The following is a 26788-nucleotide window of genomic DNA, read 5'->3' on the forward strand; positions in this document are numbered from 1 at the left end:
GGAGGCCAAAGAGCAGGATCACTTCTACAGCCCTTGCTCTCCCCTTAGGTTTTTTTGGGGGGTGTCCCCAAGCTATAGCTATGGATTCAGCAGAGGGAGCAAGCCAGGCCTCTGTATCTTCCCCAGTGCAGATCAAAACAAGACTGCTCCCAGGTACATTGTTCTCTTGTAGTCATTGTTGGCATTCAGCCAGGGGAGGCTGGGAGGCCTGCCCTCCTCTAGTCCACCTTTTGAAAGCCTCTCCAGCTAGTAGTTTCTATGGCAACCAGTCACCTGTTCTCCTTAGTCATCCAAAGAGATGCTTAACAAACTTGGCTAAAGTTATTGGCTTAACAGAACGGCTGTTTTGACCACTTTGGCCATCTGTTTTTCTACAGAATCTCGTCATTGTTATAAAAGCTACAGGCTTGGAGGTGACCCCCAAGATGATATTACCCCCTCCCCATCCTATTGTAATACATTGTAAGGACAAGGCAATTAAATACTGAGTGGGGAAGCCATATAAAAATGTGCCTATGTGGAAGTCTCATGCCACTGTAGCACAATAGTTTTTCACTAACAACAGAAACTCTCCTGGAATAGGATCCTGGAATCTGGCACAGGATCTTCCCAAGTGTTTGTAGGCTGTGTTACAGTTCCTCACCAACAACAGTGAACATGTCCACATGCTCTTTTGGTTGCTGCTAGCAGTAGCAATGCTAGCATTTACTACGTGTATCACTTTTTCTCTGGGAATGTTCATGGGCATGTAAGAACTGAATAGCAGAGGTTCAGCAAGGAAAAGTGTTTTCTCTCTCCCCTTTTCACAGATTTAGGATTAGGGACCAGGCACTGAAGTCTGAGGATGCAGTTCCCCAACAGATGTGGCCCTTATCAATATACCGATTAATCAAGGGCCCAATGAGATGTGCAATTGCACCAGCGGCTTTTTAATAGTAAATTGCAGCCTGGATGTGTATGATCCGAATCAAGAAACCGGTGTGGGGAGCAGAGGGGCTTTAACCCTTTATCTCCCAGCTGTGATCTCTGTCTAGACAGGGGGCCCTTGGGGGACGGAGAAGGCCCCATTCCCTCCAACCAAACACAAAGGCAGACTAACACAAAGCAGTTATTTTTCCAGATTAACTTCATACTGTGTTCATATGCCTCCCAGAGGTATCTAGCTGGCCACACACAATGGAAAGCAGGCTGTCAGACGAGATGGGCCTTTGGTCTGGTCCAGCAGGGTTCCTCTTATGTTCTCATGGCTTTCATGAACAAAACAAGTCCATAAACACAGAGATTGGCTTCTTTGTATTACAGCTTTAAAGACTGTGTGCTTGTCGTTCGAATTGTAATCCCGGAAGTTTACATGTTCTTCTTTTTCTGTGTTCCAACAAAACACAGTACTGCACCCTGATAACAAACTTACATTTTAGGACGGATCTAGACAGAACACATATTTCTTACTAGAAAGAATGACAAATAAACTGAGAACCTCTAGAGGTCAAAAAAGGAAGGACAAATTTCTTTCTTCTTGCTGTGATTTTATTGTTTATGTTAATAATGCAGAACATAACCAATCTCCCCACCCCTCGTTCTGGTCTATAAATGGCTGTGGACAATACAATAAAACAGGAATATGTGTAGAGTATCAAACTAAGGTTTGCTGGAAATGCAGCTTATCTCCATGAAAAATAAGAGATCTCCATGTTAATTGTTGTTGTTTTTTAAGTGTGTGTGTGATTTTATCAAGAACCTGGAATGTATTGCTGAGTTCACTGGCTCCCATTTTGTCCCTGCTTTGATATTTCATACCTGTTTTTTGTGATTATTAAGCTCAACTTTGCATTTTAATAAAGTAATTTTACAAAAAATAACTTCCAGGGACTACTGGTCAACAGTTCTGAAAGGTGCCACTCTTAGCAACACCACCGCCTGAGCCCAAAATCATCTTTAAATGTGGGTGGGGGGCAAAGGGGCTTTAATGGAGAGATGGAGAGCAGACCAGCGTTCTCATATAAGTTACCACTGTATGCAGAAAACCTCAGCCCACCTTGTGTGCCTGGCTGGGTCATCCAATAAAACAGAATGAGCTGCATACGGGCAATTCTGACCTGGTGGAAACAGAGTGTTGAACATGAAAAACATCTATGAATTACCCAGTAGCCAAGGAGGGGTGGCCTATGACTTAAGCCAGGAAGTTGCCTTTGGGTTGTTGGTTCCTATCCCCTGCTGGATCGCCTTCTGGCTTAGCAGCTTGCCAAATCTGGGGGAAGTAAACATCCTGCAGGCAACAGACCCAGCTTTTAAAGCTCCCTGCTGTACTGCCAGGTAACAGGGCTACTCAGTACAACACACACAATGGCGGGCTTCCTTCAGCACTTGAGAACAGAGAATAATTTCCATGAGCCCAGCCAGAAATAAAGTCCTGACTGTTTCTTTCCCCCTATTTTTCCTCTCTTGTTTTTCCCCTTCCCCCTCTCTTCTGCCAACATTTGTCATCTTTATTGCCTTACTTAGCCAGGGTTGTTGTTGTTGTTGTTTTAAAAAAACCCTTCCCCTTTTCTCCCCCTCCTTGCGCTGTTCTCCTTGCCTTCTCCTCTTTCCTTCCCAAATGAATAATATCACTGTTGTTCTGGGACTTCGGCTCCCAACAAAATCTTCTTTGCTAGTGCGGTGCTGAAAAGTATTGTCAGGGTTTCTGACTGCCAATGAAATGTCTTCTAACATTGTTGACTGGAAACGGAGCAGCCTGTTTCATAGAAGAATTTCTGTTTGTCCAGCAGATTCTAGGAGTTTCCTCACAAAGCCCTAGTGCAGGTGTGAGGAATCTCAAGGTGAGGGGGTAAATATGGCCCTCCAGACCTCTCTATATGGCCCTCAGAATTCTCCCCATGCCACTCCATCTTCCCAGGCTGCTGCTGCACCTTTCACCATCCCTCAATTGTGATAACACCATCCTTGAATTGTGAGAACACCTCTTGCTGGATGGATGGAGAGAGGGTTGTGTGTGCGCACACATGCATGCTTGTGTGTGTGTGTGTGTGTGTGTGGAGGCAGCAATTTTTGTTCTGCCCTGGGTTCATTGCTGTTAGTGCTGTTTCCATCGCAGTTCAGCTTCTGCTAAAACCTGCAACTTATATTTCTATCTGCAATGGACTCAACGTCTTTAATTAACATTATTTATGGTTTACTTAAGGTTTGAGAAGTAAAAAACAACAAAACCCAGCTGCAAATACTACTCATATTTGCTTGCGTGATTTTCATCTAAATGAACATGCATATCATGAGAATATCCTTTCCCGTGGCCATGTCTGACAGAATTCTCCAACATCCCTAGCAGAAAGCTCTTGTTCATGGTTGTGCATATTTGCTGCTCTGCCCGCCACAGGTGTGGGCCTCCCCTGTGCAGGTTCTGCTACCATTAACCTTAAAAAGGTTTCCCACCCCCTGGCCTAGCATAAGATTCCTTCTCTGGCCTTGCACGGTCTTGCACGTCCACTCCCTTTCTCTGTAGCAGCAAGGTGGCTTGAATGTGCTGGGGTTTGGTTTTTTGTTCTCAGAATGAGAAGGTGAGCAGAATGTTAGCCGCGGTTTCTCAGGTCTGTTCCGCAGGATGGAAATTAAACAACAAAACCTGCCTTTGCTTCCCTAGTAGCCTTACGGGTAAAGGTAAAGGGACCCCTGACCATTAGGTCCAGTCGTGGCCAACTCTGGGGTTGTGGCGTTCATCTCGCTTTATTGGCCGAGGGAGCCGGCGTACAGCTTCCGGATCATGTGGCCAGCATGACTAAGCTGCTTCTGGTGAACCAGAGCAGCACACGGAAACACTGTTTACCTTCCTGCCAGAGCAGTACCTATTTATCTACATGCTTTTCAGACTGCTAGGATGGCAGCAGCAGGGACCGAGCAATGGGAGCTCACCCCATCATGGGGATTTGAACCGCCGACCTTCCGATCAGCAAGTCCTAGGCTCTGTGGTTTAACCCACAGCGCCACCCGCGTCCCTTTCTCATTGGCAAAAGAGGGAAAGCTTCACCCTGCAAAAGCAGGACAAATGAAATCACATATTTGCATAAAATGTACATATGCTAATTTATAGGTATAGATGTAAATCTAGAAATGAGTTCTATAATTTAAACAGAAATAACAATATATCTCACCACAGTGGGAGTGGGTGACTGGTGTCTCAGCCCAGCCTGCTCTGCAGGTGCTGTTGATGGGCAGCTTAAAGCCCCTTTGCTGATCTCTCTTGTTAGGATTTTGGGTTTCTTGCTCTCCGTATGACAAGGTGAGCAGAAGATTAGCAACAGCAGAATGCCTTAAAAGAGAGGACTGTCTTCTGTGCAATAGGGCATATGCCGAACCTGGGTTAAAGAGCAAACATGGGCTCTTTTGCGATATGCAAATGTTGCAGTAGAGTCTAGCACAAGGAGAAAATTATTCAGCCTGCCTTCCATGCATGTGTGGTGTGTGGAGAGGTCACTATTTCAAGCACAGGGCAAGCAAATTATGCAGCAGGCTCCATCAGTGAGGGAGAGTCAGTGTTGTTGTTTAAAAGAAAAACTTGGAAATTTTTAACCCTTCTTCTATCTAGAAGCATAAATAAACAATGACATGCTTTTAACAGGAAAGGAGAAACTGCACAGAACAGGATCTTCTGGTCCCTCAGGTTACGTCAGCCTTATTTTTGCCCTCCTAGATTCACAGCAGCATTAAGTGATGATATTACATCATCTCCATCTAGACTAAACTGTTTTGGTCCTGCAGGGCAGCCCACAGGATGAGACCACAAGGTGGGCCAGAACTTGCAGCACCAGAGAGAGATCCAAGTGCATAAATTGCTCTAACAAAGGTCAAAAACAAACAGAGTCCTTTTCAGTCTCTGTCCCCAGCCCACATTCTCCTTGTGGAGAAGTTAGTTTCTTAAAGGGCCAACTCTCTGGACTGAAGATGGGCACTTCTCGAATGCTCCATGGCCTCCTGCCTGGTGCATATCCTGCTCTGCTGGAAGATGCTTGTGAGGGTCCTCACTCTGGCTCTGCAAGTCCTGGTACTATAGGAGGTGGTTTGGTGGGCTCCTATCCATCAGTCTCAAGCTCAATGATCTCCTGATCTTCAGCCTTTGGAAGAAGAGCATGCTGGGAAAATGTGACCAGAAAAGCCAGTTTCCTGTGCTGTTATTAGGTGCATTTATTAAATGCTTTCTACACAAACACACACAAAATGCCTCAAAGCGACTTACAAAACCACAAAACACACAAAAGCTGACAAACATTTTTATTTTTTTAACACAATAAAGCAAGTTAGGTAGTAGTCAGCTAAGTTTTACTCATAGTTGACCTATTGGCATTTATGGGCCTAATGTAGTTGCAATTAATTTCAGTGGGTTTACTCTGAGTAAAACCTAGCTGAAGACCACCCACTACAACTAAAATATAACTGAAGGCCATACAAAAGACAACTCCTCCTGCAACCTGAACCACCTCAGTAGTTGCCACCAGCCATTACATGCAGTTAACAGATATACCAGAAAGAAGAGGGATGTGTGATGAAGAAAATTGGTCGCTTTGCAAGGGTAATGAGGGCCTGAGGGACAACTCAAGACACCGGGTTCAAATGAGGGACATCTCTGACAACCAGGGACACTCGGGGAAGTCTGCTGTCTGTTTCATGTTCACCCACATTAAAATTTACCAGCATTCTCTTTCCTTCTCTGGGGATAAACAGTCCGTAGCCATCCTGATTTCATTGGAGGCCTCTGCCTTTGGCTGTCTCGCCACATCCCTCCTTTGCTGCTATTGGATATGTGACAATGCCTGCACTGGCATCCGGCACTTTGGCTGCACCCGTGGCCTCCTCAACAGCATCCCTCCCCCATTGTTTGTTTTCCTTTGTCACACAGTGGGAGCTGACACAATGTGCTGGTGACAGCTATGGTGTCTGACAGCGGAAGGCAGGTGGAAGCAGTAACTGCTTGTGATCTAATTAGGGGATGCCGAGGGCCAGATATGAAGCAGCAGCACAGAAGCGCCAGCTTCTCTCCCTGCCCCCCCCCCCAGATCCGCAGATGGCCCTAATGGGTGAGGTGTGAGGAGAAACTTAGCTTTGCCTTGTTGAAGGTTTGTGTTCACTAATGCATTTTCTTCAAAGCTGTTTGTAATTTCACCCAGCGCTGAAACTCAAAAGATGTAAGTGCCCAAACAAACCTTTTCCAGGGCCATTAGGTCTCCCCTTTTAAGAAGCTTTTATCACTACTCGGCCTGTTTGGGTTCACACTAACCCAGTCAGATGAACTGCTTCGAGTTCTCTCTCACAAAAACCTATTTGCCACCACAGTCCTGAGGTCCCTTAAAGCCATGCTCCCAGTTCTCCTGTTCTGTCCTGTGTCCTCACTTCCTTTGCCACTGTCGATATGTTTGGAGTTGAATCCAGATACCATGCTTTAACAAGGAAAGCAACGTCACGAAAAGAGCAAGGGAAAAGCCCCATCAAAGTATTGATCCACATGGCTAGTTACCTTCAGGCATGTTGGGGATCCCCGAGTCATGATATAGAGTTACCTCCTGGAAGGGGCGTGGGTGATATTCCTAGTCCCCAGACTGAAGGCAGACTATTTGGTTGGTTGGCATCTATCTGTCTCGGGAAACAATGGAAGAGAGTGTTTGTTTATTGCATTTATATATCACCTTGTCCTCCAAGGAGCTCAAGATGGTGCACATGCTTCTCCAACTCTCTCTCCTATTTTATCCTCACAACAACCCTGTGAGGTAGGTTAGGTTGTGAGACAGTGACTGGCCCAAGGTCACACAGCAAGCTTCATGGCTGAGTAGGGATGCGAATCCTGGTCTCCCAGGTCCTAGTCCAACGCTCTGACCATTACATCACACTGGTTCTCTTACAACAGCTGCTAAGAAAGTTGGAAGGAGTTTGAGGGATGCATCACTTCTTGTAACCAGTGCGTTTACTATGTTCATTTCTTCTTGTCAACTCTGGGACAGGTTTTTATTTTATTTATTTATTTATTTTTTAAAATGCAAGACCTGTTTAATGGAGAAAGTGAGATGATTGTACAAGCAGCCATCTCTCTTTCAATCTGCCTTTGACTCTTTGCAGATGAGAAAATGTATTTTCCATTGTTCCTGCTCAGTTGAGCAACAAATATATTTTACCATGCCAATAAAGTAACAATGGTGGGCTAGACCTGGTGTTAGATTGTTGTACAATGGGACTGTGGGTTCCCCTTCCAAGTCTTCCTCCTGAATGAGCACAACTTATGGGGTAGCTCAGTAGCTCAGTGGTACAACATGTGTCTTGCTGGCAGAAGGTCCCAGGTTCAACCCCTGGCAGGTAGGGCTGGGAATGGCCTCCATCTGAAATTTTGGAGAACTACTACCTGTCAGTGTAGACAATAATGAGGTAGATGGACCAATGGCCTTACTCAGTGAAAGGCAGTTTCTTATATTCCATGTAAATGTTGGAAATGTGTGTGTGTGTCTGCTTTATTTGGATGGTTGGAGAGATTTCTGAGCAGCTGAGACTAGAGGAGTGCCAGAAAGAAATCCCTGCAGCTGTTCCCCTGCTGGAGCCCTGAGTCAGTCAGCACTATGAGTCTGGCTGCACTGGCTTGATGGCAGCTTTTTCTCTGCTGGCTGTGAATTAGCCCTTTCCTGCATGCGCACAGAACCCTCCAAGGCTAGATTCTCAGCTGGTTAAGCCAGCTATGTGCCGGCTGCTGATGCCCTTTCCAGCCTCTCTCTTCTTGGCAGCAGGCTGCTGTGTGAGTAACATTCACCTTTGTCTGGTGTTTGCACATCCCCACACATGAGTGCAGACATATCGGCTGGAGGCTGCCTGCTCTGGGGACCATCTGCTGCTTCGTAGATTGAGACTGACATGTGGGAGTCTTCTGCTGTCAGTGAAGACAATCTTATTGATGGATAAAAGGGAGAAGGGTTTGCATTATCTCTGTTCAGCAGTGCATTTGATACCCACTGCAAATAAGGCACTGGTATCCGGCCCAAGAGCATCCAAGAGTGACTACACATATCTTTGTACAGATTTCTTCCTACACTTGTTTCTGCCCCCAGATGCACACACACATGTGCAAATCTCAACAATAGCTTTGATTGTCGGTGAACAGTGGTCTGCTCTGCATTGGCTAGTCCAGGGCTGTAGAGTCCTCTATAGAGAGATGTTTTAGAAGTATGCCCTTCCCTTTAAACAGGAAGCTCTCACACAGGAAATGAGGATTGGACCAGAAGAGAACAAGAGACCCATTCAGATATTCAGAATTGGAAAGTTAATGGATTGGGGATGGAGGATGGCAAGCTCTGCCCCATGACCTGTATGTGCTCTGTTAGCTGCCTGTGGAAGGCTCCTACATATACTGCTCTGGTGTTGCAAGACAGGATACATAATCAGAGAGTCTTGTTCAATAATGTTATATTTGTGTTTGAAGTAAGGAAATGTGAAAAGCAGTTGCAAGCAACCATCTAGATGACAAGCGTGTATTTTGCCGCACATGCATGTGCCAGAAAGCTGCTGTTTGGGTATCTGGTAGATGTGCAGCACTTCTTTATGATCCACGTATGTGTTTCACACTCCCCCCCTCCCTTTAAGGGAACATTTTCTGCAAGGAAATGTAACACGAAATAGCCTTGAGCGCATCCTTCTTGCCATCTGTGTAGCAGAATAGAACAACAGAGGCAATCAGAGGCAATTCCTCAGCTGGATTGCTGATTTGCCAAATCTTAAGTGTGTGTGTGTGTGTGTGTGTGTGTGTATGTATGTATTTGCGTGACACTTTAAAACTTTTGCAATAAATAATAGTGACTTGAGTAGCATAGGATAACCAGATCTTCATTCCGTTCAGTTATTGTTCCTTGGTTCTCTCGGTGTGCCCCACGTTCTATTTTGTTTGCCTTCTGGTTTAACTTACAGAATGTCTAAAATTAATTTTGGAATTGGCACATGCACCACTGCTGCAGTTTTCAGTTTCTGTCTCTTCTTCCGGTTTCTTATACGTTACTGATATGCACCAATACATAGGCACCTTGAGTAAATCAGTGCAGAAAATATCCTTGATGTGATTGCAGCAGACTTAGTTTTTGGAACTGTGATTTAATCAGGGTGCATATGAAGCTGTGTGGAAGGCAGGAGTAACCAATGTGGAGCCCCTGCCAATGTGGCCGATAGCCAGGGATTGTGGTCCACAACATCTGTCAGGCACCATATTGGCCACTCTTGCTGTAATGAAATTAAAAAAAAAAAAAGATGGGAACTTGGAACTGACAAGACAATCCTACATTCCAAAATAAGTCCCATTTAATTCAATGAGGCTTACTTCCACTTAAGTGGGTCAGAATGAGGCCTGAAGTAAACTGCCCACATATAGCTCTGCAAAAATAAAAATGGAAGAATGATAGGAACAGGTAACATGGACACTACCAAATCCAGGGAGAAATTTGTCCAAGTTTGTTTGCTCAGTTTTTCACCAGCCAGCTACAGACTAACTAGCTCAGCTACAGACTAACTGAACTAAGAAAATCTTGCTTCCTTCCAGCACACACATGCTTCTGATAGTCTCTCTCTGATGCCCCAGACTTGTCTTGAACCTTTATCCTCTGGATCACCTTATGCTTCTTGTCTTGACAGCCCCAGTTGCCTTGGATAACTGAACTGCATTCAGACAGCACTATATTCCATTTTCCAGATATTTCCTTCCCAGATAATTTCCATGATTTATGTGATTCATGCTGTAAAAACAAGTTCTAGAAGTTTTGTGGAATCTTGCAGAAGTTTGATGCTTATTTCCATGTTACTTACTTCCAGAAAAATTCATTTGCAACCCTGTTACCCTGGAAAATTGGAGGAATTTTGCACTGTAATTTCATGTGACAAAATTGGGGGCAGTATTCCAGCATAAAGTTATTTCCATCCATTTAAAACATAGTACGACAAGACAGTATATTGATCAAAAAGCCACTGTTCCATAAGGCAACAGGTCATGTGACAGAAAGGATTGTTATAATCTTGGATACAACACTAGTATTATAATGAGGAAAACAAGCACAATTATCTTTTTTTATATATAAAATATTTATTAAGATTTTACAAAAAGCAAAAATTAACAGGATAAGAAAAAAAGACAAGAAAGAAAAGAATCAATACAAAAAATACATAGAAAGAAAAAAATACAAAATACAAAAAAGAAATAAATAGAAAAAATTAAAAACAAATCCATTTTTTCCATATCTTTAAACTCGTTTACTTGTTTCCTTGACCTCCTCACACCTCCCTTTTTTGTATTCCCGTTCACATAGTCAGTTCAGCAAATCCTTACCCTTTTTCATTTATCTTAACTCTATATCTTAACATATTATAACTGTATATTTTCATCCATTATCAGTCCATTTTTACATATTCTTATTAACCTTGTTGCTAACGCCACTTAATTTCAATCCAACATCATTTTAACATTCATTAATTTTACAATATTTCTGCAGATAGTCTTTAAATTTCTTCCAATCTTCTTCCACCGACTCTTCTCCCTGGTCTCGGATTCTGCCAGTCATTTCCGCCAGTTCCATATAGTCCATCACCTTCATCAAGCACAATTATCTCCACTTCTGAATGCAGCCTTTGTCTTTTAAAAAATGCAGGCCAAAGAAGAAACACATTCACTAGACTAGCTATGAGGCTTTATCACATCCATAATGATCATGTTCTTGAGGACAAATCTTATCGTTTCAACCAGATGGAAACAGCTTTAGATATACACTTACTACTCTTGAGAGTCCCATGGACTGCAAGAAGATCAAACCTATCCATTCTTAAAGAAATCAGCCCTGAGTGCTCACTGGAAGGACAGATCGTGAAGCTGAGGCTCCAATACTTTGTCCACCTCATGAGAAGAGAAGACTACCTGGAAAAGACCTTGATGTTGGGAAAGATTGAGGGCACAAGGAGAAGGGGACGACAGAGGACGAGATGGTTGGATAGTGTTCTCGAAGCTACCAGCATGAGTTTGACCAAGCTGCGGGAGGCAGTAGAAGACAGGAGTGCCTGGCATGCTCTGGTCCATGGGGTCACGAAGAGTCGGACACAACTAAACGACTAAACAACAACACATGCAAAGCTTCTTCTTTCACATGTAGCACTTGGCAAAGACACACAAAGATGAGTGCATGCATTTTGGATTCTCCTGATAAGCTGCAAGAAATTGCACATCATTGAAACTGGAGTGAGGTGAATTTTCATCAGTCACCATGGAGATATCTGGTAAGGAAGGGGATCTTCACAATCAAGCTCCCACCTGTTCAGAAAGAGACTCTGTAATCAGCACTCATTAGCAATCTCCAGCTCTATAGCATTTCTAATGTGCTTATCAGCAGGACATTAAGGTGCTAGACATCTGATCCAAGTTCATCGTCCAAACTCCATCACAGCTATGCACTCTCTAATTAAGATCTGGATTTATAGACAATCTCACCTGTGCACAGAGCCTTTCTGTTCCATTGACTAGAATGACTCAAGTTCTGACTAAGGCAGAACTTAGCCAACCTCACACAAGGATGAAGTTACAAGAAAGTGACTGCAGTTTTGTCTCTTGGTATTGACCCCCTAGCGATGGCTTACAATCTGGGACTTGCACATGGCTGGCCATATGGCTAACAAGATCAAACACTTTACAAAGGCAGACTGGAAACAGGGAGCTGAAGTTGTGGGGCTGCAATATGCTCTAAATTAGTTTTACTTCCTTCTCTCACCCATTTTAACTATCTCTGTGCATAATCCTCTTTAGAGCCATTGTCTTTTTAGAGAGGGTTTGCTTTCAGGATCCAATTGGACATAGTTATCTAGAAAAATTGCTTCTCTCCTAGTGGATTTTTATGAACTGTCTGTGGGCTCTACTATATCACACTGTTTATCTCGTCACCTTTAAGTCCCTATTATAGGATCAAAGTAACTCATCATGCTAACAGCTGCTGTAATTTCTTAATCTATACCAAGCAACCATAAGAACACCAGATTCAATGCACTATTTAAATCAGCCAACAGTTATCTAAATATTTAGACACAATAGGCTAGAAAGCGCTCGTACAACGCAGTAAAATAGAGACAAGATTCGTTATAGTTTTATAATAGGATTTCAAATCCTTAAACCATATGACCATTCCAGATATTATACTGCCAAACAGAATGAAATGTTGCTGGCCAAGTTTTACATGCAGGGGCTTTACACATGTTCATTGTCAGCAAAAGAAAATGGAACAGCTAACAGGTAAAGTAGGGGGAACAGGAAGGAGGCCTTTCAATGAATGGAGAGACGTCTGCACACCAGACATAGCTGGATTGCACCAGGCAGAGCAATCCTAAATATGGGAAGCCAGCATTAGTTACCAGACCCTCCATGTCCCTATTTTCCAGGGACTGTCCTGGACTTTCAGAAGCCATCTTAATTTCTGATTTGATCCCAGAATGTCCCACTTTTCCTTAGGATGTCCCTGTTTTTGTCAGTGAAATGTTGGAGGGAATGGAATAGGATGTCCTTATTTTTATTGGAGATATGTATGAGTTACACCCGCAGAATTAAGCTGGCATAAAGAGCCCCTCGGGAGATAAATTGCAGATGAGCTGGCCAGGTGCAAGGAAAAGAAACAGCAAAACACAGAGAGCCAGCTCCACGCTGGTATTACTATGGGAGCTATGGCCACCAGCACAGGGGAGACTTCCTAAAAGTCGTTATGGGGTGCATATGAACCAAGAGACCACTCAGGAATAGCTTGTGGGAAGTAGCTCCAAATCACTCCTGCAAGGGGTAGTGCGCACACAGGGTCCCTGCCAGACCTCACCACAGCAGCCAATTCGCAAGCACATGCCACACACCGCAGGCTTACCCACAACACACTCTGCCAATCACACAGTCACATGCAGCAACACAACTGGATAAACAAACAAACGTGGAACATGCCACACATTGCACAATTCGCAAGCATCCCAACCCATTTCCCAAGACTTTTGATGGCACAAGATCTGCTGGGACTGCCTGAGTTTGCTACACCCTGGATGAGCGAGTTATGGTGTCTTATCTCCAGCTGAATTAGGGTTAGGGACTTATGCTGGCATAGCCTGGCTGAACAGCCAGCTAAACTGGAGATTAGCCAGATCCTAACTCACTGATTTCGGCAGATCCAGGGTTAGGATTGTGCCCTAGGTGATCAATTATATAAATGCTGTAGTATGGGCCTCTTTTATTGTTTTGAGGCTCAGGCAAAACAGAGAAGACTGACCTATTTAATTCCTCTGCTGCTGGAAGGGTGGCAGCTAATTACAGCTTGTAGGCAAATGCATCCACCTACACTTGCATTCCTGGGGAGATTCCAGTGGCGTGAAGAGGGAAAGCCCTTCACAGATACCTCGGCAGTGTGGTTCTCCAGCCATGCTCACACTTGGGAGCCAGTTGCTGTAGTTCTGCATATACTAGGGGAAAGGCTGTGGGTGAGCTATAGCTCAGTGGTTGAGCACAGGCTTTGCTAATTTCAATCCCTGGCATCTCCAGAGGGGGCTAGGATTGTCTCCCGATTGAAATACTGGGGAGCCACTGCCAGTTATCATAACAGACCATCCTGGAGTAGATAGACTAATGGTCTGATTACTACGCCCCTCCTTTAACTTTCTTCCTTAAATAACTAGCCACGTAGTTCAAGCAGGTCTTCCAGAGCAGACAATCAAACAGAGACCAACTAAGCCAGGAGGTTTGGCTGGTTATGAGAAAATAACTGATCCCCCACCCATTAATTTCTTGGAAGTCCTACCTGGAAATATGGCAGCTCCACTTAGTGAGGGTGGCTGGCAGCTGCCAGAGCTGTCCTATGTACGACTCAAGAGTTGTACCCAAGGGCAAAAACTCTACCTGCCAGGAGGAGCCATGCCTCTGTAAAACCTACAGTGCAATTTATTCCCTGGCCTTGGCAACTGCCACACAGTGTGGATTTTTCTGAGAGGATGATTTACAGGCCAATTACTGCAGGAAATGTGCAGAGATTAACGTGATTAATCATTCGTTTGTTCCCATCATCGCATGAAAGGAGTGGGAGGAGCAGTTGCAAAGGTGGGTAGTCTGCATGGGGAGCGAAGTGCTTGCCCAGTGAGCCAGTTTTTGAGAAGAGGCTGTCAAATTAAATGCCGCCTTGCGATTATGCTGCCTGCCTCTTGCTGGTATACAAGCGCCATGCACACTGACTAGGATGCACCGCCATGCTCCGCTGCATACATTCATCCAGCCATACATTCCACAGATGCTGCCGCCAAGATCCCCACATCTTCCGTACGCCACTATAGTCCCATCCATCGAAACATGCCAGCTCCTTTCACCCTCCAGCCACGCGGTAAAGCTGCCACGCATCACCTACACCCAATGTGCCAAATGCTTGCCGGTTCACGAAGACTGCTTTGCATTCCTATCGCATCCTTCACCTGTGCCTCCTCAAAGCACTTCGTAAAAATTAATTACAGGTAGTTAATTAGATCAAGCTGTTCTGTACCCCTGTGAGAGCAGATAACTCAAAGATGCCAACACGTCACCCAGGGACGGAATTATAAAGCGGGTGCTTGCACTGGGAGGCTTGCAGTGATGTGTTCTTAATGGTGATCTACAGCTTCCAGTTTGCATTAGTCCGGAGCACGGGACACGGCTGTTATGTGTGGCAGTGGTCAAGTAGAAAGTGGGCAATGGCTGGAAGTCAAAAGGACCGATGGGGATGTGGTCATAATATCAGGTATTGGTTTCTTCCTCTTCCTTGGACCCCACCCTCCATCTGCTACAGCTACATGTTGTCTTCAGCAGGGCTTAACATACTTTAACTTACACCCACACGTCTGCATTGCATCCAGCTCAGGACATGCAGTCATAAGCTAGATTCTAGTTAAATGATGCAACTCGACCCCTCCCATCCATCCAGTATACTAGTTATTATGGTCACTTCCACACTCTTACACCACTCTAACAGCCTTAGCTTTCATCAAAGAATCCTGGGTGCTGTTGTTGGGTAAGAGTGTTGGGAATTATAGCTTTGTGGGTGTCTTTTAACAATTTTCAAACCCTTTCCAAACTGCAGGTCCCAGGAACCTTTGGGGGGAAGCCATAAGTGTTAAAGTGGTGTGAGAATGCTTTTAATGTATGGTGTGGCTGTGATCTATAGTCTGTTTTTGGCCAGATACCTTAAACTACCTTGTGCGCATTCTTTTGATTACACTTTTGCACCAGTTAATACATTGAGAAAGGTAGTCAGGGTTTGCTTTCGTCATAACCACATGTAAGTCTATAGATCCCTCCTCAGGAGAACCACTTCTGTCTGCTTCTGCGGTGGTTTGTAGATACTTTATATCGAGCATTTAGGAGATTCTCATGCACGACATTTATACTAGATTTAGCAACTTAAGTCAGCTGTCATGCCTCTAGGTCAGTAAATAGACAGGATTATGTTAGACACTTCCTTCATTTCAGAACTCAAATCTACTGCCTCTGGCACTCTGGGTACTATTCCACATGCCGTACTCTGTGATTCTAAACTTAATGGCTCACAGCTCCATGCATTATGGTTGCTGCATGAAATGCTGGAATTACACCACTGTCTTCTGCAAGAAACATGTCTAAGTGGAGATGCCACAAACACATCTTTAAACACCCATGTATATGTATCTTGGAAACCTGGCCGGTGTCAGGGTTTGCAAATGCAGGTGCACAAGTGTTTGAAGATGTGTGTGTGTGTGTGTGTGTGTGTGTGTGAGAGAGAGAGAGAGAGAGAGAGAGAGAGGTGGGGAGAGACAGAGACAGAGACAGAAAAAGGGAGATTTCGCCCTGGTTTTCTACCTCTTTTTTCCAAAGAGGTAGCTGTATTCAGTCTGTTGTATCAAAATATAGGAACATAAGAACTCAATTGAGTTAGACTATTGGCCCATCCAGCTCAGTATTGTCTACACATTGACTGGCAGTAGCTCTCCAGGATTTCAGACACGGGGTCTCTCCCAACCCTACCTGGAAATGCAAGTGATTGAATTTTGGACCATCTGCATAATAATAATACAAAGCAGATGTTCTAACACTGATCTATGGCCCACACAGAGTATAACACCGCCATAATTCTTGACACAGAGTGCCTACAGAACGCTCTCCTTTTTGAAATGCAACATCCCATTTTACCAAAGAAATATTGTTCATGAATGCAACAGTAAATTACCACACGGACACCCACAGCTGCAGGTTAATGAGCACAGCAAGATAAAGAACCCTCAGGCTATTTTACCACAAGTGCTAAACCCCTCTAAGTCCAATATTTGTGATATCTGTTCTGCCTTTTTGCATTATAAAGTGTCTATAATCAAGACACTTGCCATTTACCTGGGGTGGGAGGTAGGGAGGTGACAGTGCAGGGCCATTAGTTCTGACTCAGTACTTTTCTGCATGTATAATAATCCTTTTCATCGCCCCAACAGTCTCCTTCTCCCAATGGCCCCTGTGTTTAATTGACACAGATTGCTCCTCCACCAATCACAGCTGCCTCTGGCAGAACACAGCAGGTATCAGCCAAGAAGGAGTCAAGGAGATAAGAGCACAGAAAATGCAGCAGGGCTTGCTGGGAAGATCCCTGCTCAAGTACGCAGGAATAACACCGTGATGATAAGCAAAATGGAAATGTCATCTTTGATGTCCAAGTGACGGCTAGAGACCTTCAGCTTTAGCTTGTCTCCTCCAAAAGCAAAGGCTCACAATCAAATTCTGCTACTGTTGTAGGGTCAGAGGTGATGGGGGGGTGCCACCTGTAAAACTCATAATTGCTGCATATGTTGCACATGGCTTTTTCACTTGGCACTGGAAAATTCAGGCCAAATCCAGGACTCTGAGGCTCCAATGGAGAATGTGCCATCATTCATTGTCTTTGGGACCCAGCAAAATTTCCAGCACAATCAATACAGTACAAAGTTTAATATAAGGGTATGGCAAAATAAAAGATGCTATTGCCCCCTTGAGGTTTCCCTCCAGTTATTGAACATGTTTAGCTTTTGCACACCAAGAGAGAAAACCCACAAAAGCTAGAAGGGTATGTTACATTACATACACACAAGCTTCCTTGCGGCAGGTTATCCCTGGGCATCGCTTATGTAGATCGATGCCATCATGTTGGCGAGAGTACCCTCTATCCAATCTCTTCCCATTTTTGGTGGCTACTGATAGGTCCCTGGAAATTCACAATACACGGGCAACAATCCATGCAACAAGAAGCTGTTTGGGTGGCATCCCTACAGCACCTTGGATGTGTGTTTTGGCCTTAAACAAAGCTGGCCCTCCCATTAGGCAGAGTGAGGCATATGCCTCAGGAGGCAAATTTTGGACATCATGGAAGGTCAGCAGTTTCTCTGTTATTTAATTTACTCCTTCATTTTTATTATCAGGCAGTAGTAGAGGTGCTTGTGGGGTCTTCTGCAGAAGATACCTAAATACATTGGCTGGTCTTGGGGTCTGTGTACCCTGGTTTACAGGGGGATGCCTTTTACTGCTCTGCCTGAGACACTAAAACATCTTGGAGATGTAACATCACTGTGAGTAAACTGGAGGGACCATAGCTGAGTTGTCTTATAGAGCTCCTCTGTCTGCTGTTTTTCCCTCTGCCTACTCATCACTGAGAACATTGAGTGAAACAAGGGTTTGGAAATGCATCAAGCTCCACTGGCTACTCTGCCCCAGCTACAACTCTCTGGAATTACACCAGAGAGAACAGTACTCCGTGTATTCCTTTGCATTGGTGCAGAAAGAGCACCAATGCATTAATGATGATGAGATGAGGTGAACTTGGCTTTAATTTCTTGCTAAGTAAGCACGTCTGCTTCAGGCAGGAGTGAACCACTGAGAGGTTAAGGCATTCCACTGGGCTTTTCCCTCCCCCCTGCCCTGTTCCTCTCGTTGCTGCAAGGTTCCTAATGCTACTTACATTATTACTGGATTATTTTGGCGTAATGAGCTTGGCCCTGATCGACTGTCCCTCTGCAAAGGAGCAAGGCAGTGCCTGTAATGCTCTCATACAGGGGCAAGGAGGAGTGGCAAACTCCTGGGAAACAATTGCAGAAAGAGGAAAACAACGCCAGTCACATAAATGAGGGGGAATTCCAACAAGAGCCTTGGGTTAATCAATCCTGAACTTGGAAATAGCTTCTTTAATGCTGAGCAGAGATAAGAGAAAGCAGGAAAGCACAGATCCTGTGGTTAGATCTCACCAAGTTTCTTCTGCAGAAACAGGACTTTCTGTTGGGAGATAAGAGTCACAGCTACAGCTCTGCCATTTAATTGAAGTCTGCAGCCCATGCGTCTCCCCCCCCCCCGCACCCCCAATACCTCTCCTTATCATGCTCAGTCCTCTTATATTTTCAGGCACTGAGCTCACCAGCCTGGTGACAGGTTGCTATGGACACCGAGAAGTTTCCCTAGAGACCAGAAGCCCATAATAATTGAAGGCAAAATCATCCAGCGCAGATTTTTTGATTTTTTTTGTATGAATGTTTGTTTAAATATTGATTAATTCCTTGACCCCCCCCAAACCCCCTCATCTTTGCTTGTAAAAGGATGTCTGGTGCTCTCTGGTTCTGTCTGAATGCCTGGATGATTCTTTGTTCTCAGTGTGGAAAGTGGGCACTGGACAAGTAGTTGACAAGTACTTCCTGTCCGCACTGAAATCCTGTACAAAATATGGTTGTGATATCCCATTTTGGTATTTTATTTATGTATTTATTTAGGATTTTATGTGCCACCTTCCAGAGCAGAGTTTTCTCAAGGTGGTTTATGTCAAAAACATTTGTACAGTACATAGGAACACAGGAAGTCTCCATATATTGAGTCAGACCATTGGTTCATCTGTCTCAGTGTTATCTACACAAAGGGTAGCCAATGTGGTACCCTTCAGATGTTGTGGACTCTAGTTCTCATCAGCCTCAGCATACCCCCCCCCCAATGTTCTACTGATGAAAATCAGGATGGGCATCTTTTCGTGCTGCACTGCCATGCGAGCCAGCTGACTCACGCGAGCACAGCACAGAAAGACATATGCAAGTGCCAGTGCTGGCTGCAAGCACTGGCTCATCCTCCTCCCTGAGCTTGTCAGCAGTAGCAATGGTGGAGCAGGGAAACAGGACATTCCAGGATCCCATCAGAAGCTAGGATGTCTTCTGTAATTCCAAGATGTCCTGGGAAAATTGGGATGTTTGAGGGCTATGTGTCAGCCAGCATAGCTAGTTGACATGGGTGGTGGGAAGTATTGTCCAACAACATTTGGAGGCCATTGAGTAGACTAGTCCTGGTCTACACTGACCAACAGAGTCTCCCCGGGGTATTAGGCAGAGACCATTTCCAGCCCTACCTAGAGATGTAAGGAATTGTACCTGGGACCCTCTGCATGCAAACCATGTGCTCTTTCACTGAGCTGCAGCTCTTTCACACCTTCTATCCCTATATTTATCCATCAGGCAAAATGATCCAAGGAACTTAAGAGTCTGAATTCCAAGAGAGGGGCCACTGAAAGGCTAGCAAGTAGTGGGTGTGAAAAGCGCAGCTTTGCATACTTTGGCTTTGTTTCAGCTGAGAAAGAAGGAGAAAAGACCTTCATGGAGGAAAGTGGGCTGTTAAGGATGCATCTGAAGGGAGAGCGGTGGAGGGGGAGGTGACACCATGGGAATGTTCTGGGAGGGAGTTCTAGGGGAAAGGAAGAGGGAGCAAGAGAGAATGGACAGCAGAGTTATGGAAGGAAGCAGGAGATGGTGGTTGGAGGAATAAAGATTAGAGCCAGGAACATGTCAGGAAACGAGAAGGACAGAAATAAATGGCTGCAGAGGCCTTTGTAGTTCAGGACCAGAAATTAGTGGTTGATGCAGAAAGGGATGCAAAGCCACTCAATTGATTTGTGGGTATGTCTGAGCTCATACTCTGAATGCTGTCTGTGCGTGCAGTCTGTTTTAGGGGATCCATGGGCATGCTGAATGAGCAATCACATCACAGTATTTTGTCAACGTTTACAGCGTTTTCCTATAGAAAGCACTTCCACTGCAATTGCTGGCGCTGTGTAGACTAGACTGTTGTGGGCATCTATGGGTTAATGCCCAATGACATTGCTGCACTCCCTACCCCACCCTCCTCAGTGCTGTTTGGTGAATTGTTGTTATATCTTTCCCCCTTAGTAGTTGCTTGCAGGCTATGCACTCTCCCTCTCTAGCACAGGAGTGCACATCTCACAGAGAGGGTGTTTGTGCATGTGAATTTTACAACTGTTTTATACTTGTAAAGTGCTTAGAAGTCGCCTGGGAAATTAAGTAGGGTATAAATAAATAAATATTGTCAAAAGGTGCCAAATAATTTTCTGAAAAGCTTCCCTGTTTACAAGAAGGGAATCATCCCTGAGCAGCAAAGTTAACCTCCACTACCATTACATGGCAAAAGATATATATACTACTAGTACTGCATACACCCTAATAAGAGCATGGTTTGGGGTTGTGGGGGGTTGGTTATGTTGACAGACCCTCCGTGGTCTGCAGAATACATAGTTTTGCTGAACAAGCATCAAAGAAAGAGAAACAGATGTAGAGAAAACTATTCCCTTTGCAAGGGCGCTCTGCAAGATTCAGAAGGGTTAGGAAGCCCTTATCTCTCAATCCATTCTCCAGAGGGTCTTGGCCGTCTACTGCCTACTTTGAAAGGGCTCAGAGACAGATACATCAGATGCTTCCCTGGAGAATTCTCAGGGTCTAGTAGTCAGACTAACCTTGACAAATCTGACCTTCACTTTTGATGTGAGAATTCCCTGGAGAACTCAGAATCTCTTCGGAAAGGCAGCCCTCTTCAAGAATGTCTAGATCCTATGGTCTTTCTTCCCTCGCCTCCACCCTCAAGCAGTGTTGCCTTAACCTGTGCACCAATATCAAGCATTTTACACACACACATCCATTCATGAAGAGGTAGATGCCGGGGGGGGGGTGAAGAAAGAGCTCCACCCAAAGCTGCTTTACTGAATGTTGAAATTCTGACTGACTAGAGGTGCAGAGCTGAGGCCCTTATTTTGCATAAGAATGGGAGAGATTTTTTATCTGTTTGCTTTTTTTATGCAAATCCACTTAATTTGCACTTCCCGAAACAATACGTGAAATGAAACACCAGCCTGCACTAGGCCCTATAGCTTGCACACTAAACTCTGCAAGGAAAGAAATCAGCTCATGTATTTATCTAAGCTGGCTGTTCTTGACTATCGGTCCTCCTGCATGCTTGCTAACAAGCTCTGCCTTTTCTATTCCCCAGCAGTTCCTTTCCAGCAAAACCCGTACAACCCGGGGGGCCGTCCCACCATCATCCACTGTTATCGCTGCGGAGATACGTGTAAAGGGGAGGTGGTGCGTGTCCAGAGCAATCACTTCCACATCAGATGCTTCACCTGCCAAGGTAAGTGTTTTGGGGGATGACTAGCTGCCTTGTTCAAAAAGGACACAAAGGTTAGAGTCAGGCATTCCTCCCCATTCAACAGGATCAAGCCCTTCACAAGCGAAGGCAGTGTTCAGTTTAGCATTTAAGAAGCACTCAACACTTGTCCGAAGCTTATGGATTCACTGCGTCCATTTACTGATTGTGACAATGAGGAAAGGCAAAGAATATACCCTTCAGCATATCTCCGTTGAAAATTCTATAATAACAACAATAAATTAATTTTTGCCCATAGGCGAGGTGGTGGACTCACCTTTCTTGGAGCTTTTTAAGCAGAAGTTGAATGGCCATCTGTCATGGATGCTTAGCTGAGATTCCTGAGCTGGACTAGATGACCCTCCAGGTCCCTTCCAACTCTTAAGACTCTATGATTCTATTATTTAGACCCCGCCCATCAGACTGGGTTGCGCCAGCCACTCTGGGCGACTTCCAACATATATAAAAACAAAATAAAGCATTAAACATTATAAAAATTCCCTATACAGGGCTGCCTTGTGATGGCTCGGGGATTGCATAACTGCATACCCTCCAGCATTTCTCCAATTAACATAGGGACATCCTAAGGAAAAGCAGGACATTCCAGGATCAAATCAGAAACCGAGATGGCTGCTGTAAATCCAGAACTATCCCTGGAAAATAGGGGCACTTGAAAGGTCTGAAAGAATGCTGCAGCCTTCAAATCACATATTTTTGCATTAGGGCTAGAGGTGAAGCTGATATTTGCAAATATTGGAAAGTTGCCAAATGTTTCTATTTTGCTATTATTTATTTTTGTTGATGAGAGATTGCAGAGCAAAAAAGGCACATGCACTTTGAATATTTTGCAGGGATTCAGTGGTGAAATGCAAAGCCTCTCATGAAGGCCTTTTTGTACTTTTATGCCAGACACAGACAAGAGCGAAGTGCTGGACGCAGCGAGGAAAACTTGCTTCTTCCCCTTAAATATTAAAGAGGTGCCATATTTTGGTGCTTATTGAAAAGTTTCCTCTTCCAAAAGGCCTTTAAAGTTGAGCTCTTTCCCAGTCAGCATCTGTACTGAGATTGTTTTAAATATGCTCTTAAGATGTATGCATTGCTTTATCACTCGTTTGCCACCCTGGGATCCTTGGGGAGGAAGGGCGAGCCATAAATTTAATCAATTAATTAATTAAATAAAATAAATTGTGGAAAACAGTAAGAGTGGGAATTAACAGGGTGCCTTATCTAGCTCTGACAATTCCCACTGTAAAATTTATAGATCCGGTTACTGCCCCTTCATAAGAGCAGCTGTTTCAATAACTGCATTAAGGAGCCCTTTCGCATCCGTTCTGGGCCATTAAGTTTTACAACATCTCAACGTTGCTCCTCCCCAGCCACCCTTCCATCTGCAGGGCAAGGATGAGCTGAAGTATTTCCCAACACTCATGTCTCAGCAGAACTCAGCATGGGCTCAGAACATGCTGAAGCGATGGGCTCTGAACACGCCTGTCCTGCTGCCCACTCCAAACCTCTGAACATTTGCGTGCGCAGCTCATGTAGAAAATGGCTCCTAAGAAAACTTGTTCATGGGTCCAAGATAAGGTGAGAAAGCAGGAATTGCAGGGGCTGCGCAGTCCCTTGTTCCATCATCAATACTAAGAGCAATGTGTGGTTCACCAGGTTTCAACCAGCAAATCTAGGCAAGCCATCATATCTGGAGGCGCTCACAGCCTTCAGGATAAGAGAGAATCAAGCAGGTCTATATGCTCTCATATTCACCTCCCAGCAGGGCCAGTTTGAGATCTTTTGGCACCTGAGGCAAGATGTGCCACTGACCTCCCCCTAAATCCAGACCTATGCCTGGCAGGATGGAAGGAAACCAGTGGCATCGCAGCTCCCAGGTTTCAGCTTTTGGCTGCATCTTCCGTTTACCAGAAGCTGAGTTGGAAGCTGCCGCGAAGGCCAGATTGGGATCTCCTGCCCTCTACGGAGCATGTCGCCCTAGGCGAGTCACCTCATGTGCAGCAGCCATACTAGGGCAGCAATCTGTCTTAGGGACTGCAGGGCAAACTGCAGGGCACACCTTTCCAGCCACTTTCCACCAATCAGAATGTCTTCCCTTCACAGAGCTATAATTCCCAGAGTTCATTGTGAAGAGGGGTTGATTGTTCAGCCCCTCTGGGATTTGTAGCTCTGTGAGGGGAATGGGGTCTCCTAACAATTGTCAGCACCAGAAATCTTTGGGGAAAGCCATGACTGTTTAAAGTGGCACCATAGTGCATTCAAATGTATGCTGTGGATGTGGTCCTTCACAACCACATCGAAAAGATGCAGTCCAAAGCCATAGGTCAAATCTTCCCCTTCTTTCCATAAGTCTAAGTGTGTGTGCGGGTGTCTTTGGTAAGTGAGCCATTCGTCCATTTCGTGACAAGTTTCTCTCAGTCACCTCACAGGGTGACTAGAAAGACAGGGAATGCCACTGCCTACGTTTTCCATTCTCTCTTGTGGTTGTTGCAGCAGCCACTAATGATACGATGCCCCAGCATCACGCTGAGAAGCAGGATGGATGGCATGAATCTCCTGTTGCCTGAGCAGAGGTCAGACTTCCCTCTGCCAGGCTGCTCTGCCCAGGTACCCTCTTGCTGTCTGCTAATGCCCAATTAAAGAAGGCAAAGTCTGTTGCCGTCATGCACCGAGGCTCACAGACAATTTCCCAAAGCAGCAGCCAAGTGCTCTCTCTCAGCAGGGCACAAATCTCCCCCAAACAGGCCTGCCTGCTTTCTCTCTCTTTTTATCCTGGACCTTGCCAGCAACCCAACAGTGACATCTTGTGGGGCTTGGCCCTTTAGTTCGTTTTGTTGGGTTTAAAGGGTAGGCACCTTGAAGAACGAAACACATCCAAACTGCCCAAGGAAACGTTCTCAGGCTTGCTTTCCCAACTCGGTGTCTTTGCTCTGACCAAGGAACATTCCTTCTGTTAGTGCACCCCCAACTCTGTTGTAGCACCTCACACAAGCGCTTTACAACAGGGCAGTCAGACATTGGACTTGTGGGGCCCGCTTTGCTTTTTACTCAGAACCTCAAGATCTACCAAACATAGTCCCGCATGAAAGAAACACATTAAAGAACAGGAATTAAGGAACAAGCTGCGCCTGTGCACTTTCTGAGCCTTCCAAATTTATTCTCGGTATGAGAACTGCATTGAGCCCATTGTCCTTTCACATAAAAGTCCTTGCTTCATTTCAGCTGCCTAATTTAGAAGGGAAAAGTCATCGTGTTGTTGCTGTTGTACATTTGGCAGTCAGCAACCTGTTGACCTAAACAAAAAACTCTCCTTGTTGTTTTTAAAAAAGCTGGACAGTTCAACTGGTTAAAGCGTGCGGCTGATAATGCTAGGATTGCAGGTTCAGTCCCCATATGGGACAACTGCATGTTCCTGCATCACCAGGGTTGAAGTAGATGATCCTCAGGGTCCTTTCTAACTCTACAATTCTATACTGCAAATCAGAGAGAGAGAGAGAGAGAGAGAGAGAGAGAGAGAGAGAGAGAGAGAGAGAGAGAGAGAGATGTACTAGTATAGCCTGGTCTACCTTCTACCCATCCCTGCTTTAGAAGAACAGGTCAGCTTTGGGAAAGATAACTGACAGGCTAACCCTTCTCTGCCTGTGTGTGCTTCCCTCTCTGCAGTGTGTGGCTGTGACCTAGCTCAGTCCGGCTTCTTCTTTAAAAACGGGGAATACATCTGCACCCATGACTACCAGAAGCTCTATGGCACACGTTGCGATAGCTGCCAAGACTTCATCACGGGAGAGGTGATCTCAGCTTTGGGCCGGACCTACCACCCAAAGTGCTTTGTCTGCAGCATGTGCAGGTGAGTGGAATGTTTGGCTGTGATTGTGGGCAACCCATTCATAAGTGGGAACCCCGAACGGAAAGCCCAAGGTGCTTGAACCCACATGGTGGGATGTGCAGATACAGCATGGTAGAAACTTGCACTATGTCGCACCTCCTTTTCTTACACCTTGGGGAGTGCCAGGGCAATGAAAGAGGATATTTCCTTAAAACATGAGGCAGCACAGCCTGGTTGGAAGATGCCTGCATTCTTCACAATGACAAAAAGCTGTACATGTGTTGTGCTCATTTCTCTAAAATAATATAAAATAAAATATTTATACACACTCTTAGAACAGTGGGTACCTGCACATTCAAAAGTACATACCTGCACGATGCGTCATTAGGCAATAACTGGTTCTATGACATATTATTGTGCCCCATTGCAGGATCAAGAGCATGTCAAGCAAAAGAGGGGTTAATTCTAGCAATATGGATGTCAAGTTGTATGACTAGACTAGCCAATCATTAGCCTGAGGGTAGATGGATGGTCCTGCAACTGGGGAGGGGGGATTAGTAATCTCCCAAGGGAATGGTGAAGCTACTGTGGGGGCTATGAACTCTTCTAGGTCTCAGATATACTCTGGAGGGACAGGTCTATTAATTTGTCATTCTTAGTGTTGGGAGTGCATTAGGAGAGCATTAAAATGAAAGATGGGCAAGGGTGAGTGACAGGAAAAGCTAGTTTTTAATTAGCCACACTAGCTGTGCCGTACACACACACACATCACTGCCACCACCATTTCTGTGGTCTGCTGAAAGGAATCACATAGCAATGTTGGCACCCACACAATATTTTCCCTTCAAGCATTGCCAGGAAAGGTGTACAAGCAGCTATGACACCACTGGCAATGTATAAGTTGTCCCTGTATTGTGAGACAACAGATTGAACAAGCCGCGGTTTGGTGTAAGTGTACTTCAAGATGGACATTGGGTACAAGTTGATCAAGGTGGATCTGCTGCTCAGATATGGGCTGCACACACATCATACAGTGGTACCTCGCAAGACGAATGCCTCGGAAGACGAAAAACTCGCAAGACGAAAGAGTTTTTCATTTTTTGAGTTGCTTCGCAAGACGATTTTCCCTATGGGCTTGCTTCGCAAGACGAAAACGTCTTGCGAGTTTGTTTCCTTTTTTAAAAAAAACCGCTTGAAGAGGTGCAGTTGCGACTGACCGTGCTTCGCAAGACGAAAAACCTCGCAAGACGAAAAGACTCGCGGAACGAATTAATTTCGTCTTGCGAGGCACCACTGTACATTTAAAGCACATGGCTTCCCACACAGAATAATGGGAACTGTAGTTTACCCCCACAAAGATCTACACTTCCCAGCACCCTTAACAAACTGCAGTTCCCAGAATCCTTTGGGGAAGCCATGTGCTTTAAATGTAACTCTTGAGGAGATCAAGGTCGTACATACAGTTCGCAAAGCCCTGTCTC

The 26788-nt window shown here is 45.0% G+C and overlaps 1 protein-coding gene across 8 annotated transcripts in view; it reads left to right on the forward strand.

Annotated features, from left to right (window-relative positions):
- Positions 1 to 26788, forward strand: part of ABLIM3 (actin binding LIM protein family member 3) — a 141803-nt gene that overhangs the window by 59939 nt on the left and 55076 nt on the right. For 7 of the 8 annotated variants that reach the window (XR_014543035.1, XR_014543036.1, XR_014543037.1 and 4 more), the window contains exons 2-3: positions 21320 to 21460; positions 25145 to 25328. Coding sequence is in view for 1 of the 8 variants with exons in the window: in XM_083594056.1 (XP_083450182.1) it covers positions 21320 to 21460; positions 25145 to 25328 (325 nt within the window). In the remaining 7 variants the exon portion in view is untranslated. The remainder of the gene's footprint in view (positions 1 to 21319; positions 21461 to 25144; positions 25329 to 26788) is intronic. The other variant, XR_014543038.1, reaches the window with a different exon arrangement.

The sequence above is a fragment of the Podarcis filfolensis genome (genome assembly GCF_964270895.1).
Source record: "Podarcis filfolensis genome assembly, chromosome: 2".
Lineage (NCBI taxonomy): Eukaryota > Metazoa > Chordata > Lepidosauria > Squamata > Lacertidae > Podarcis > Podarcis filfolensis.